A 14,883-nucleotide genomic window follows, 5' to 3' on the forward strand; every position below is an offset into this window, starting at 1 on the left:
GAGTTGAGACCATTAATGCTGATGGATATTAATGACCACTGATTATTGTTCATTCTTGTTTGTTTTTGATTTGGTGATGGTGGTGAGATTATGTGTGGGATTCTGTCCCTTTTTCCTTTTGGCTGTTGGTAAGTTGGGATTATCTATTGCCTATGTTTTTCTGGTTGTAGTTAACCTCTTTGGGTTGCAGTTTTTCTGTAGGGCTGGATAACTTGACGCAATGCAGTGTTCATTAATGGATATGTATAGGAAAAAAAAAACCTGTTTCTCCAGCAGACAGCCACTTAAGTAAATAGTTTCATTTTACAACCTAATGTCAAATAAGTTTCCCAAATGTGAGAGACTAACTTTAGAACATTTAAAAATGACAAACCCTTAATCATCTTAAAGTTCAGTTTTTAGAAGTTTCACTGTCATAATTGTGTTCAATTATCATTAACACGAAAGATGTAAACTAGTCAAAAACTCCTTTGTTTTCATTGTGTAAATTGTATTTCTTCCAAACCATTGGCTCGTGTTGGATGAAAGTGGACTTTAATGTCACCATTTGTAAAAACTTATTGTCCCTTGGGACTTATTAAAGATCTGACTCTTACTGCAGAGTCAGGAGTCTCTTGGTGACACCACACTGTGTTTGCACTAAAATGACCACAGCTATGCAGGCTGCACAAATCGCTTCTTGAGACCCCAGCACAGAAGAGGCCCCAGAACATTTCTTGGAAGGAAAATTAATATTGAGATATTCTGTTCTCAGCTATTTTCCCTTTGAATGTGCCCGTATCTGACGGAATCAACAAAATTTGACCACTGTTCAGGTGACTTGTCCTCTGGAGGAGCCAAGTTGAAAACTTCAGTTAAGGGGACTGTGTCAGTGTGGATTTGCTGCTGGACATCGAGTCTGTCCTGTCCTGGCTTATTTCTCAGAACATCCTAAGGGCACCAGTAAGCAGACATGGGTTACTTACAGCACTCAGTGACCTACATTCCTGTAAGCAGCCAGGAATAAGTGATGTAAACTTATTTTGAAACAACAATAACTCTTGATATCAAACTTAGTAGACCCAAATATATTTTATTTTTATGAATTTTAAGAAGCTCAGACTGACCTTTATATTCACAAATTGATATTGTTGTTGGTTGTTTTTACTCTTAGCTCTCATGGCTCTTTCTGGGGGCCCTACCACCCAGCTTCCAAATAAATAACAGAAAAGCTTACTTATCAATGTCTGGCCTTAGATTGCCTTGTTTCTAGCCGGCGTTTCTTAGGTTATCCAGTCTACCTTTTGCCTCTGGCTTTTACCTTTCTCTATGTCTGTATATCTTTACTTCTTTACTTCCTACTCTGTGGCTTGCTGTGTAGCTGGGTAGATGGCCCCTGGGGCCCCTTTTCCTTCTCCTTTATCTTCTCCCTCTCCCTCCCCCTCTCTCTTTCTCTGTCTATCTCTCTCTCTCTCTCTTTTTGTGAGACAGGGTTTCTCTGTGTAATAGTACTGGCTGTCCTGGAACTCACTTTGTAGACCAGGTAGTTCTGGAACTCATTGAGATCTGCCTGCCTCTTTTGGGATTGCAGGCTCCTTTCTCTTTTATCCTTCTTGCCAGATTTCTCCTCCTATTTATTCTCCTGCCTGCCAGCCACACCTATCCTTTCTCCTGCCTTGCTATCAGCCATTAAGATGTTTATCAGACCATTCAGGTGTTTTAGACAGGCAAAATAACACAGTTTCAGAGTTAAACAAATACAACATAAAAGAATGCAACACATCTTTGCATCATTAAAACAAATGTTCTACAGCATAAACAAATGTAATATGTCTTCCACTAATATTTTACAACATGATATTTTCACATTTTCTGTTATTTTCAAATAAACCCAGGGTGTTATATCTGTTGTACACATTTAATAACCTTGCCTTGGCTTGTAACACTTACTTTGTTTAGTTTTATTTCTAAACTCCTAATGAAGTCAATATAGCAGAAAGGGAGGTCAAAACTTGGAATTATCTCTTGTCAACTGGAGAATACAAGGTGGGAAGTTTGGGGAGAAGCTGCCTGCCTGTGGCGTGGTGAAGGGCTGGAGTTAGAATAAGGAAAATACTGTGTTCTGAGACAGAGAGAGAGGGAGAGCTCCAGAAATTCACACAGGCAGAGCTAGCACACCTGCAGAGTCCAGAGGACAAGATGGGAGGCACCAAGAAACCAGGCTAACAATTCTGGCCATGGGCCTGGCAGGGAGGGGAACAGAAGCTTGATCCAGAGGGAAGCCAGGTGGCCTAGGGGAAGAGACTGGCAGGCCTCTCCTTGTGGCAAACACACAGCTTGATTCCCAGGTCCTACTCTGGCAGATGGATGATCAGGAAAGGATCCCATTTTGTCATTGTTTTTATAAAAATTAAAAAAAAATGTGTGGAAAAAACTGTGTGTCTGTGTGTGTGTGTGTGTGTGTGTGTGTGTGTGTGTGTGTGTGTGTGTGAATGTGCATCAGTTTGATGTGGGTGTTAGAAATAGAACTCTAAATATCTGCAAGTGCTCTTAATCACAGAGCCTTCTGTTTGCCCCCCTCCCCGTTTAAAATTGTACATAAGTTCATTTTCCTTCCTTCCTTCCTTCCTTCCTTCCTTCCTTCCTTCCTTCCTTCCTTCCTTTCTTCTTCTTTCTCTTCCTCCCTCCCTCCCTCCTTCCCTTTTTCCCCACCTCTCTTTCTTTCCACAGGGTTTCTCTGTGTAACAGTACTGAAATTCCTGGAATTTACTTTGTAGACCAGGCTGACCTTGAACTCACAGAGATCCACCTGACTCTACTTCCCAAGTGCTGGAATTAAAGACATTAACCACCACCCCCTGATAACCCATAGGCTATTCCTGCCAGGAAATCAGGTAGGCTGTCTACAGATTTTCCTTTTCCCTTTTGCTCTTCTAGTTCCAATCCACCAGTCTCATCCCCAGTGCTACAGCAGACCTTCTGTGGTGACCTCTCTTCACTGTCCCTTTCCTCATTTCAAGGGGACTAAATTAGCAGATCCTCTTGAGCACTCTGATCGCCTCCCCCCTGTGAACTCCCTCAGACTCTTAGCCTATCCACATTCCTACCTGTCAGTTTCCAATGATCAGAAATACATTTTACTGGGAAGTGCCAGGGGCCAAACCATATCAGGGCTATAACCATAAAATTTCCTACCAAGCAACAAACAGCCATTGACTCTCCTAAAATCCAGAGAAGAAACAGAAACCAAAGAACAAAGTACACACCCAAACAAAAAAAATTAGAAAACAGCACTTAGACCTATAATCATTCTAATTCTAGGTGACTAGATGCTAGCATAAAAACACAATAAGCAATAACCTTGTGTATATGTCTCCACTAGAGCCCATAGCAGGTCCTGAAAAGTCCAACGCAGTCAAAGCACAAGAAAAAGAACTTAAAACACTGTATGAACAAGATAGAGGCCCTCAAGGAGGAAATGCAGAAATCCCTTAGAGAAACGAAGAAGAACACAAATAAACACTGGAAGGAAAAACAGAGCTGTTCAAGACCTGAAAATGGAAATAGAATGAAAAAGAAAACCCACACTGAGGTTGGGGAATGTTTGAGAAGCCCTTTTCCTTTCCTATTTATAAGACATTCAGTTTCCATGGAAAGTATCATCTCATTGTTTCCATTCCCAAGTGCCCCAGTCCTGCTTGTATCGGGTGGTTTTGAGAATGGCCACTTCCTGACACTAGAATGTTGGAATAAGATTACCATACATGGGATGGGGGTGATGTACATTAACTTATTGGGGAGAAATCACTAACCGATAACCCAGGGTCTATACTCCGAGCATCCAATCTCAGCTGCCCTCTGAGATCTGACTGGAACCCAAGAGACAGTGCCTGTCCTTTTCTTAGGCCTAAATTCCACATGCCCAGTAGGTACCTGTGGCCGTGTAGTCAGTGACACAGGTATCTAGTAAGATGTCTCTCCACAGGCCACTCTGCCAGAAAAGTTAGGTTGAACAAGGCCTGAATACACTTGCTGGCTCCAATGGGAAGTTTTCTGAGATGCTCTTCCCACAAGAAAATCTGGCTGGGGAAGGCCAAGAGGGAACATCTGGGTCCCCAAGAAGTGTTCTCGAAACAATGCCCTCAGAAAGGCAACTCAGATGTTCATTGGTTTATAGATTTAAACTTAGGGCCAAAGGAAGGTGAGGCAGAGCCAGGACTCAAGGAAGAGTGCTCACTCCTCAGCCACTAAGATGTCAGGATCACACAGAGACCCTGCGAGACTTTTTCAGGAGGTCCATGATCAGGTGAGGATGGATCTCGTTCAGAGCTTGGTAGACTTGGTCTTTGCAGGTCCTGGTCCAGGACCGGCTGAAGCTGAAGAGCTTCCTCATCTTGTCTTGGGTGGTGGCTTCAGCCCGCACTGCCTCATACTCCTCTTCACTCAGCACCAGACTATGCAGCTTGTCCAAGAGAGGGTCCACTGATGTCACTCGGGCCACCAGCTGCTCCCGATGCTGGTCTAGGAAGTGTAGTGAGGCAGGAGCATCTAGGGGTGAAGATGAGACTGGCACTGCAAAGAAAAGCTCCTCCAGGTCTCCCACTGCCTACCCACTTCTTGCTCTATTCAGGCATCTCATCTGCACCTTGGCTCCCTTCTTCCTCTGGAAGGCCATATGAAAAAAATATCTGCACCCTTCCTGAGGCCAGCTATTAGTCTGACAGACTGCCTAACCAGGAGGAGGTGTTCTTGTTAGGGTGTTCTGTTTGGGAGTGGGTGGATTTATTGTCAACATAGGTTACATACAGCAAGGGGAATGAGAGGAACTCTGCCCTGGGCATGCAACTCTTCTACCTGTCCTTGTGAGGTTTGCAAAGTGAGGCTCCCTCGTTTCTCACTGCCCTTCTCTCTCAGGGATCTGATGATCTACCAGAAGAATACTATTGGCTTCTCTGTCCTCATATTGTTGTTAGTTACCTTTGTGGGCTACAGGGGTCACGGGTGGTGCAGGACTGAGGTCCCCTGGAAGAAAGGAGAGATAATGCATCTGTAATTATGCCTGTCACCAACACTCAGTATCTTTGTGACTCACCCTCTCCTGTTCCTGAGATTTTGAGAATGAGCTACAAAAATTCTGATACAATCATGAAGGTGGACATTTATAGTGGGAAATTACCAATACGGAGTTAGGTAGAAATATAAGGGTATTTAATAGGGATAAGCCTTACTTACAGAGCGACCTAGCCAGCCGGTGGCAGCAGCCTGTACCGCAAGAAGCAAAGAGAAACCGAAAGCGCAAACGCAGTCACACTGCGTGGTCACTCTGACCACACCCTCACAAGCATGGTCAGGCAGACCTGTAGCCAGCCCCTAAGAAGGCGTGGCTACAGCTTCCCCTACAGACATTTTCTTACTAACAGGGAATCTTAGCAGCAGGCCTATCATCACTGAGATAGAACACATGTGAGTGAGCAATAGACATTTGTCCCATGTGATCACAGCCTCAATTTTATCCAAGACTGAATTTCCTGTGGAGAACTAATCAAGTCTGTAGGGAAAGATCTTACTAGGTACCTGGGGTATTGACCACATCCATTTGGGCATGGCCACAGGTGTGTACAGGGCGTGTGGGATATAGGCCTGGGGAGAGGAAGTGCCGGTGTCTCTCAGGGACCTGGTTGGGTCTCAGAGAGCTGCTGAGACTGGATGCTCAGAGTGCTGACCTAGGTTATCAGTTTCTCTTGTAAGTGATTTCTCCATAATAAAATTAACCAAAGACATCTATATTCCGTGTATGGTTATCTTCCTCTTACATTCTGGTGTCAGAAGTTGGAAATTCACTGGACATGGGGAGATAAGTTCACCTAGCCTTTTCTCTGCGAGGACAGCACTCACTGCTGCAGCAACTGCTGGCTCTAGCTCCACACCCCTGGAGTCCTCTGAGTTGCAGGGGTTTCCCAGCTCAGCAGCATTCTCCTATACATGGCCACCCACTTGTATGTTTAAGATATTTTGTATATTGACACAATTTAATATATTTCTATCATATTGCACTGTACAGTTCTATCTCAGCTTAAGACACTTCAATTACCTCTGTTTTAGAGATTCACATATATATGCATATATAGTTATATTGCTGAAATCTTGGTCCTTGCTAAGTTATTTAGGAAGCTAAGCCTTTGTACAACTAGGTTTCTGAGAATTAAGATATTTTCACCCACATTCTTATATCTATGAGATTAGCCAGACATAGATTTTGATCTTCAAACACTTCATAGACCTGCAGACAATGGCATTTAAATGTTTTAATATTAGTATGCTATTGACATGAGACACATTTGCTCCTGACATCACCAAGCTATTCCTGAGAAAATGTTGGGCACCGATGTCACTCCTTCTGGAGTCCATTCTCTCATCGGCTAGTGGCCTCTTGGGCAAAGAATTGCCCCCATTTTGACTGCTGACTTTGGACATGCTCTCCTAGTGTGCTTGCAGGAGATAAACTTAGAAGACTGCTGACCTTGCCAAGTCAGGGTAAGAAAGCCTTTCTACCTCCCTGCTTCTGTCTTGGTCAGTCAGATACTCCAGGCCTTAGCCAAAGCTGGTCACCCCTATGCTGCTGTGAGACTTTGGGTGACTGTCCAGATAGCCTACTGTTTCTGTCTTCACTGCACCTTTGGAAGTTGCTCACTTGTGCTTCCTGCCTACTCTAGTATTGCTATCCTTCTCAGGACTTTGATGAAGTTGAAGATTAGACTGTCACAATCATTGTTTTCTCTCCCTAGATAGAAATGTTAGATACAAGACTGAAACTTTCCAGCTTAGTACAGATCTATTGCAATCTCTGTTATGCCTTTATCCTAGGACTAGATATGTAGTTCTTGCCATTTGCTCTTGTTGTTTTACTGGTTTCAGAACTTGAGGGCGTATGTTCATGCTTTTCCTTTTCCTAGCACATACTTGAATTTTGCCATCTTTGTATATAGTTTTGTAGCAAGTCTGAATCTTTTCTTTAGACTAAAAGGGGAATTGTAGGGAGAGATATTTCTAGGTACTGGGGTGCTAACCACACCCATATGGGTGTGGCAACAGGTGTGTAAAGGGCATGTGAGATATAGGCCTGGGAAGAGGAAGCATGGATCTCTCTCGGGGTTCTGGTCGGGTCTCTGAGAGCTGATGAGACTGGATGCTCGGAGCACTGACCTGGGTTATCGGTTTCTCATGTAAGTGATTTCCCTGCAATAAAATTAATCAAAGACATCCCTATTCTGTGTTCTGTTATCCTCCTCTTACACAAGTCCCTTATTGGTTTAAGTCATTTGACATTTGATTCTGGGTTGCAAACCATTTTCTTGTCTTTGTTTGACCCTGTATACCCACATGCCACAAATATGTGTTCTCGATTTGGAAGCAGAATCAAGATGAAACAAGACTGAGATCACGGGAACAGTGAGTGCATTTTAGCATTAAGTGAAGGATATTAGTAAATTTCAGCTCATGGATAAGCCAGAAATGTTTGAAAAGACTCTAAATTCACTGTGCTGTCACAGTTTAGGATGTTATCCTAAGGACCCAGTTTATAGTACTAGAAGCCCTGGTTCCATTTGTATGAAGGAAGGATAATATTTCTTACACTCCATGTTATCTGGACCATCTTAATGTATTCATACTTGTAGATAAATTGGAGCATCTAATGAAGAAAGAGATCGAGTGACAATGAATTTAAAAATCAAAATGTAAGATTGGGGAAAAAGAGTGGCATGATTATAATCTTCTGTATTTGAATACTTGCCCATATGGAAGGGAATAGATCTTAAAGACTCTCAAAGAATAGAATTAATAAAATCATGAGGGAGATATTGGCTACATAAAGAAAAATTGCAACATTGCCCCTAAGCTATGGATTGCACTATGAGGTGGGTATGAACAGTATTTAACCTTCCCAATCATCCTACCAGTTATTCATTCTGATCTTCAGTTTACATTTGAAGAAGGTAAGACTCAAATGAGTTAAGTCATTATCCAAGATTGCGTGAAGTGTAAATGCTGGAGTGAGATTTAAACCCTGGCCTGATGCTGGGGCAGTCCAGTTCTCCACCTGTGGCTCACTTAAACCAAGGCTGAGCAAAGCCTATTATTTAACCACATGTGTAGCCTGTTTCTAGAAGCTCAGGAGTAGGAACCACCACTATTTGACAGATGACTAGAGTTGGGCATCCCCAGATATTCTGAGAAGGGGAAGTTGGTTTTGGCATTGTGGTTGCTCGACTAAGACTGTACTGTTCTGTCATTTCTAGGGCATTGGGAAAAGAAATCAGGATATGTGACTGAGAAAATGGGGCTTAGGGTATGCTGTGGTTTGTATGGGATATTTTCCCTGATGAATGATCATGTCTTGAAGGATTAGTCCTGTAGAGGTGACTGGATATGAGGACTGTGATTTTATGAATGAACACATACACTAGTGCACTCATAATTGCATGAGTCCTGAGAATGGTATTGGAAACCATATGAGTGTTCAGTTGGAGAAATTGGATCACAGGAGGCCTGTCCTATAAGGAATATCTTGCATGGGCTTCCTGCCTCTTCCTTCTCCTTTTTTTCCTCTTTTCTCCCCCTCCTCTCCTCTGCCCCACCTTCTCTTCTCTTCTCTTCTCTTCTCTTCTCTTCTCTTCTCTTCTCTTCTCTTCTCTTCTCTTCTCTTCTCTTCATCTTTTTCGGCTCCTCTCCTCCCCCTTGCTCTCACTCTAACTCTAACCACCTGTTTAGAAAAACCCACATAACTAATCTATTTCATGACACCAAGAATTGATGACAACTCACCTTTCCCTACTCATTGCCTTTCTTCAACCTTTGGGGTATCTGGACCTAAACTAATTTTACCTGGTTTCACCAAGGCTTCCCATATGAGATTCCTATGCTTCTTGTCTCGGATTTGCAGATTAATTTCTGAACCCATGTGACCAACGTGGATCTCAGAGAAGAGCTGGGATTCCCCAGGGCTCCTGTAGCACAGCTCTAGTTCCTGGACATAGAGGGGGAGAAGGGGGAGGGGGAGAGGGAGGGACAGGGACAGGGACAGGGAGAGGGAAATTGTGTGAGAAGCCTCTACTCATGTGAACAGGTGCTTTCCACACCCCCATACTTTCTTGCTCTTTCACACCATATTAGACACTGGCTGTCTTTTGCACTGAGGTAACCCACAGCTTTTGAATGCACAACTTTACTCAAAAGGTTGGGACATTGTGGAAGAAGAGTTGGAGAGAATGTAGCAGCAGAAGATACAGAGAATGCTTATGGACCTGGAGGGACCCCCACCATGCTGCTTCTTTCCTATAACCCTGAGAAAAAATTGACAAGAACCAACTAAGGAAGGGTTTATGTTGTTTAGTTTTATGGTGGGGGCTTCATTCTTGGTGGCAGCAGTTTGTAGCACAGCATGTTTTATCCCAGAGGATCAGGAATCCAAGTCTGAGTGGGGAGCAGGGTATGGATTTAATCCTCAAGGCCTATCACTAGTGCTCTGCCTCTGTTTGCCAGGCCTCACATATTTGTTTCCACAACTCCCTGAATAGTGTCATTAACTTGGGTTCAAGTGCTTAACATTTACACCTGCGGGAGACATTTCAGATTCAAACCATGAAGAGGGAGAGCTCATCCTGAAGGTCCTGCTCATGCATCTTCAGCCACGGCTTGCTGTCCATGTTAGTTTGGTCCTCTCTCTCTTCCAAATTGAGTCTAATTCCTCAACTCCCCCGGCCATCTATATTCCTGTGTGGTTCCTTAAATTGCTTTCCACCTAACTAGGATGTATTTTTTACTCACCCCAAATCCCAATAGTTTGCTCCCCAATCTCAGTTTGCTGCAAATCCCTGTATCTACCCCACAGGTTTCCCAAGCCTGACATCTGACCCTGAAGAGTAGCAAACACCTGGATGCTCACCTTTGGGATGATTTTCAGCCTCTTGGAAGCAGACACAATGTAGCGTGAACCAATATAAAGAGAGTCTACTGGGGGTGGCTTGTGTATTCGAACAAACCAAAACTTCATCTCTTCCTCATCAATGGCCTAGAGAACATCACAAACAGGGTTTAGGTAGATTTATGATCTAAACATCTGGTCTGAATAAGGTGAGGTGGTCCATCAGTACATTTGTGGGGATGGGGTTGTGACTCCTACTGGGCACCTTCTGCCTTGTGCTCTGCCACACAGGCTGCTAGAAATTGGCCTTTTTATTGTTCATTGTGGGAACAGAGTCCCTGTCATAGAAGGAAGGGATTTGGCTATATGTTGGACATCCCATCCTTCTGATTGGCAGAAAGAGGCTGTAGAACACTGTGTAGAGATAAAGAGACATTAAAAGCAGTTGGGGGAGACTCTGGTGTCAGGGGGGAGGAAGAATGCAGAATCATAAACACCAGTGTTCTCTTTATAGAACTGCTTAACCACTCCAAGTGGGGAAACTCTCCAAGGGGCTCACTAGCTGCATGTCAGGATTTCTGCCAGCCCACCCTGGCCCTACTTTTGTGGTCCTCAGTGTCACCTTCCGAATGGTGCAGTCATTGGGGATCAGGTAGAGATGAAGGGTGACATCCTTGAGATTGAGAGGATAGTAGATCAGTGTGATGGAAGTGATGGGGATGAAGTGTCCTACAGCAGGGATCATTCTCACTAGAACTCCCACTGGGGAGAAGCTTGGGTTTTCCAGTACTGCGTAGTGCTGCTCCACCCTGGCTGGAGTTTCTAGGATCATCCCATGTTCTTGAAAGTGAGCCACCTGGAACAAGGAGATGTCCACCTGTCCCTCTGTAAGAGAACAGATTCAAAGATGAAGATTTAGTGTTTCCATTGATCTATGCTTGGCTGGAAAAATAGCCCCCTAGGATTTAGAATGACTATGGAGCTTTGAATGGGAATGGCCACCGTAGTTGGTGGGACTGTTTGGGAAGAAGTAGGAGGTGTGGCTTTTTTCTAGGAAGTGTGTCACTGAAGGTGGCTTCAAGGTTTCAAAATCTTGTGCTGTTTTCATTTTCCTTTCTCTCTCCTCCTTGCAGATAAAGATGTAAGCTCTCAGCTACTGCTCCAGTGATAAGCCTGCCTGCTCCCTGCCATGCTCCTTGCCAGGACGGTCTGAACTTACCCTCGAAATCTGGAAGCCCCAATAAAATATTTCTTCTGTAAGTTCCTTGGTCATGATTTTTTTTAGCTTTAACTTATGTTTTGATGGTTATGAGAAAACCAGAGAACCAAAAATCTTAAGTTTTATTTATAATTCCCAGTGAGAACACAGCAGACCAATTGACCATTTCCTCACCATTAATTCCCTGGGGAGGTGACTGTGACAGGCTGCCAGTGGTGACTCATGCTCACTCCCCCTCATTGGAGCAGTTTTGGCTTTAGACCAGTCTAGCTGCTGGGAGAGCATTCACAAAAGACTGGAGGTTCTTGATGGTCTCATCCATGATGCTATAAAGAACATAGCCTCAGAGGCTAATGTAAGTGAGGTGTAGCCATCACCAGTCTTGGTATCTTGGGATTGACAGTTTACACTAATATGTTTGTTGCAGAATGGAGTTTGGTGTTATGAAAGAGACCCCAGGATACCTATCTTTGTTCACTGAAGACAATGCTGGATGCATCCATGGTATGGTTAATGTCAAATGTGATCTCAATGAAATCTGTATTCACCTTGGATGATAGAAGGTGATTATCTTGATTGGGTTAATGATTTTTGAGGAGCTACTTTGTGCAATCCATGTACTAGGATTCAGATCTGTGTAAGGTGGAGGTCACATGAGCACAAACTTTCTCTGTTCTTTGCTCCCTCTGTTGACACAAGGTTACCAGGCACTGTAAGCCCCATGTTCGTACTTCCATGCCATGATGAACTGTTTCTTTGAACTGTGAGGTGAAATAAATCTTTTCTCTCTTAAGTTTCTTTGGTCAGGTATTTCATTTGAGCTACAATTAAAGTAACGTGAATAGAAAATTTATACCAGGAGTTGGGTCGTTGCTATAATAAACCTGATCATGTGGGTCTTAGGCCTTTGTAAGTGTTTCTCGGCTGGAATGTGGAAGAGTTTGGTATTTAGAACTAGAAAAGCCCTTCTATGCTGAGAGCAGAGATCATGGGAACATTCTGGTGGAAGCAGGGAAGACAAGAATGCTGAGAGCATCAGTGGAGGCCAGTTCATGACACTTTCAGAGAGTACCAGGTTTCCACTGGGAACGGTAAAAGGATCTATTCTTGTGACAGCTTGGCTAACAATCTAATTTCATTGTGTAAATGTCGTGGCTGTGAGTTAAGTTGAATTTAAAGGAAAAAAGGGACTAATTTTGGCAGGAAAAGTTCCAAGACAGGAAACATTCACTCTGGTTAAAAAAAATTCAGCTGTAATTGTTAGAGATCAGCATCACCGAAGGGAAAGTTGCACTGCACTGTGGCAATAGGAAAGGTGTCCTGAGGGCAAAATCTCATTCTTCATAGGCTTAATCTTGTGATGATCCAAACTGAGTTAAAAGCAGAAAGCCTGAAGTGATGGTATTTCCCGTTCCACAAATGTAAATACCCGAGGAAGCGTTTCCTCATGGTCAGCACATCTTACAGCTGCTGTCCAAGGCAGCAGGGCCAGGCCACATCTCAAGTTGTCAACAGAACTTGACAGTATCCTCATTATAGTTTTTAGGCATGACAGATGCTAGATTGATGGGTCACTGAATCATGCTTCACAGTTGCAGGTAGCAGCTAAGGTGAGGCAGTGTGCCTTAGTCAAAGATCCTGCAAGGAGGTCATCTCTGAACCTTTGAAAATGAAGCCTAAGATGGAATGGAAATTCTGGATAATGGAGAATCCAAAACCACATATTTTCTTTTCTACTGAAGGAAGTTGTAGTTAAAGAGTAGAAGTACAGCCCAAGAAAGAGGCTATGTTTGCTTCATGTGGTAGAACTGGAGGGGTGGATCTACCTTTGGACCTCTGTGAATAATGTCAAGAGCAGCATGGCTGGACATGAAGCTGTAGGATTTGGTGTTCATGCTGATGGAGTTTTGTCTTGCTGTGGTTTGATCAGTCCTTGGTATGTCCTGATTGCTTGATTTTTGAATGGCAATGTTTATTCTGTGTCATTGTATGTTGAAAGTATGCAACTTGTTTTTTATTTATTAGGAGCTCATAGTGAAGACATTGCCTTGAATCTCAGATAAGTGGTGGTCTTTATGGATTTTAAAACTGTTGGAATTATTAAAGGCTTTGGGGATCTTTGAAATTGGATTTTATTTTTCATTATGATCCCAAATTGAAACTTTAGAGACACAAGGTAGAAAGTTAGGATGTAAATCAATGTGCTTGGGTGTCAAGTTGACAATGGGTAGAATGGTCATGTTGAATGTCACTTGTCAGCTTGATGTGATCCCTGCTAATGGAGGCACCACTCTGCAATCCACCCTTTCCCTGGTCTTTCAGCAGTGAGTTTGCTTCCAACTTGCACCATGGAAGACAGTGTCACAGTGTATGTCTTTTAGCAGAGAACATTTCTATTTCTCTTGGGTGATTGCTTTGGAATCAAAAAGCAGCAAAGAACAAGACAATGAACTTGCTACTCCAGGAAGTGGTACAGCTTGAAATTTCAGTCAGTGATGCGAGTTATTATATAGTTTCAGATGGAGCTCCCAGCACTAAAATGTCTCCTGTGTGCCTGTTTGGGGACTTGAAACCCTGCTTTTCCCTAAGTCAGATTCAGCCCCAACTCCAGATCCTGACACTTATCCATTCTTTGTGCTTTGCCAATTTTGACAAAATCTAGGAAGATGTTGTACCTGTCCATCTTCCCTTCTTGCAAGGGTAAATGCTAGTCATGACCTTCCCAGGACTTGAGGGGAATGTGGGGTGCTGGATTTTCATTGTTAATAGCAGATGTTTACAGAAACATTTAAAATACCAAGTTCTTTCATTTCTTTGTCATTTTAGGTTTTTGATACAGGACCCTACTACATATTTGTTGATATAAATCATAATTCTCCTGCCTTTACTTCCTGAATTCTGACATTCCATGTCTGTGCTACCACCTGGCCCTGTGGCTGTCCTGCCTGCATGTATTGCTGCTTCCATGCACTGTAACATTATCATCTTCTTTAAATATTCCAGTGGAGCAACTGTCTGATCTGACAGTGGGAGTGAGAAAAAGGCAAGGTGGTGACCTGCAGGGAAGAAGCTTGAGCAGTGACTGGGGCAAGAGTCATTGCGGAGACCAGGAGCTCTGTTCTTCAAGAAGATACATCAAACAAGAAGGGATGACAAAACATCTCAGTGTCCACCTCCATAACCCGCTCTGCCTCACCTAGGACATCATAGACCTTTCCTCATCACCATCATCCTACAGTCTGCTATATGACCTGTCAACTCCTCCCTATCCTTCCCTTGGTTACCTTGGAGAGTCACAAAATGAGGGAGGTACACAGTAGCCACAGCTTCCTGATCAGCCTTGATGTCAAACAGAGGCCCAGCCACCATATGACTGTGCAGCAAGGGAGTTTCATTCAGGTATTGGCTCCAGGCACAGAATTCAATCTTGATTGTCACTGCCCTTGTCACCACAAAGCGAAGTCCTATGTTGGGACAGTGGTAGGAACCAGCCACAGGAAACTGAACTCTAGAAGAGGGAGAGGAAGACATAAGTGAATACCAGTTCTGTTCAACTGCTGAATGCAGACCTAGTGCAGGGCTGAGGAAACCACAGACTTCAGCCAGATGGCTCTGAGCTCTGGTTCCTCTGCTGTCTGTAGGTAGATCACTAAGTAAGTCATTTAACCCCCAAATCTGTTTCCCCATTTGTACATAGGGGTAACAACACCACCATCTCATAGAACTGTGAGTACTGAGTGGTCTAGAGCAAACCTACAGGTGA

General features: G+C 43.5%; 1 protein-coding gene across 7 annotated transcripts in view; it reads right to left on the bottom strand.

The window, feature by feature from the left end:
• Positions 1-2,699: 2,699 nt before the first annotated feature.
• Positions 2,700-14,883, bottom strand: part of LOC100756987 (NACHT, LRR and PYD domains-containing protein 1a) — an 83,364-nt gene continuing 71,180 nt past the window's right edge. For 6 of the 7 annotated variants that reach the window (XM_027426854.2, XM_027426852.2, XM_027426853.2 and 3 more), the window contains 6 exons: positions 14,405-14,628; positions 10,524-10,786; positions 9,923-10,048; positions 8,863-9,004; positions 4,957-5,001; positions 2,700-4,527 (listed from right to left, as the gene is read on the bottom strand). In XM_027426854.2, coding sequence (XP_027282655.1) covers positions 4,241-4,527; positions 4,957-5,001; positions 8,863-9,004; positions 9,923-10,048; positions 10,524-10,786; positions 14,405-14,628 — 1,087 coding nt within the window. In that variant the 3' untranslated portion in view covers positions 2,700-4,240. Of the gene's footprint in view, positions 4,528-4,956; positions 5,002-8,675; positions 8,741-8,862; positions 9,005-9,922; positions 10,049-10,523; positions 10,787-14,404; positions 14,629-14,883 lie in introns of those variants that run through there. The other variant, XM_027426856.2, reaches the window with a different exon arrangement.

The sequence above is a fragment of the Cricetulus griseus genome, chromosome 7, assembly GCF_003668045.3.
Source record: "Cricetulus griseus strain 17A/GY chromosome 7, alternate assembly CriGri-PICRH-1.0, whole genome shotgun sequence".
NCBI classification, from domain to species: Eukaryota; Metazoa; Chordata; class Mammalia; order Rodentia; family Cricetidae; genus Cricetulus; species Cricetulus griseus.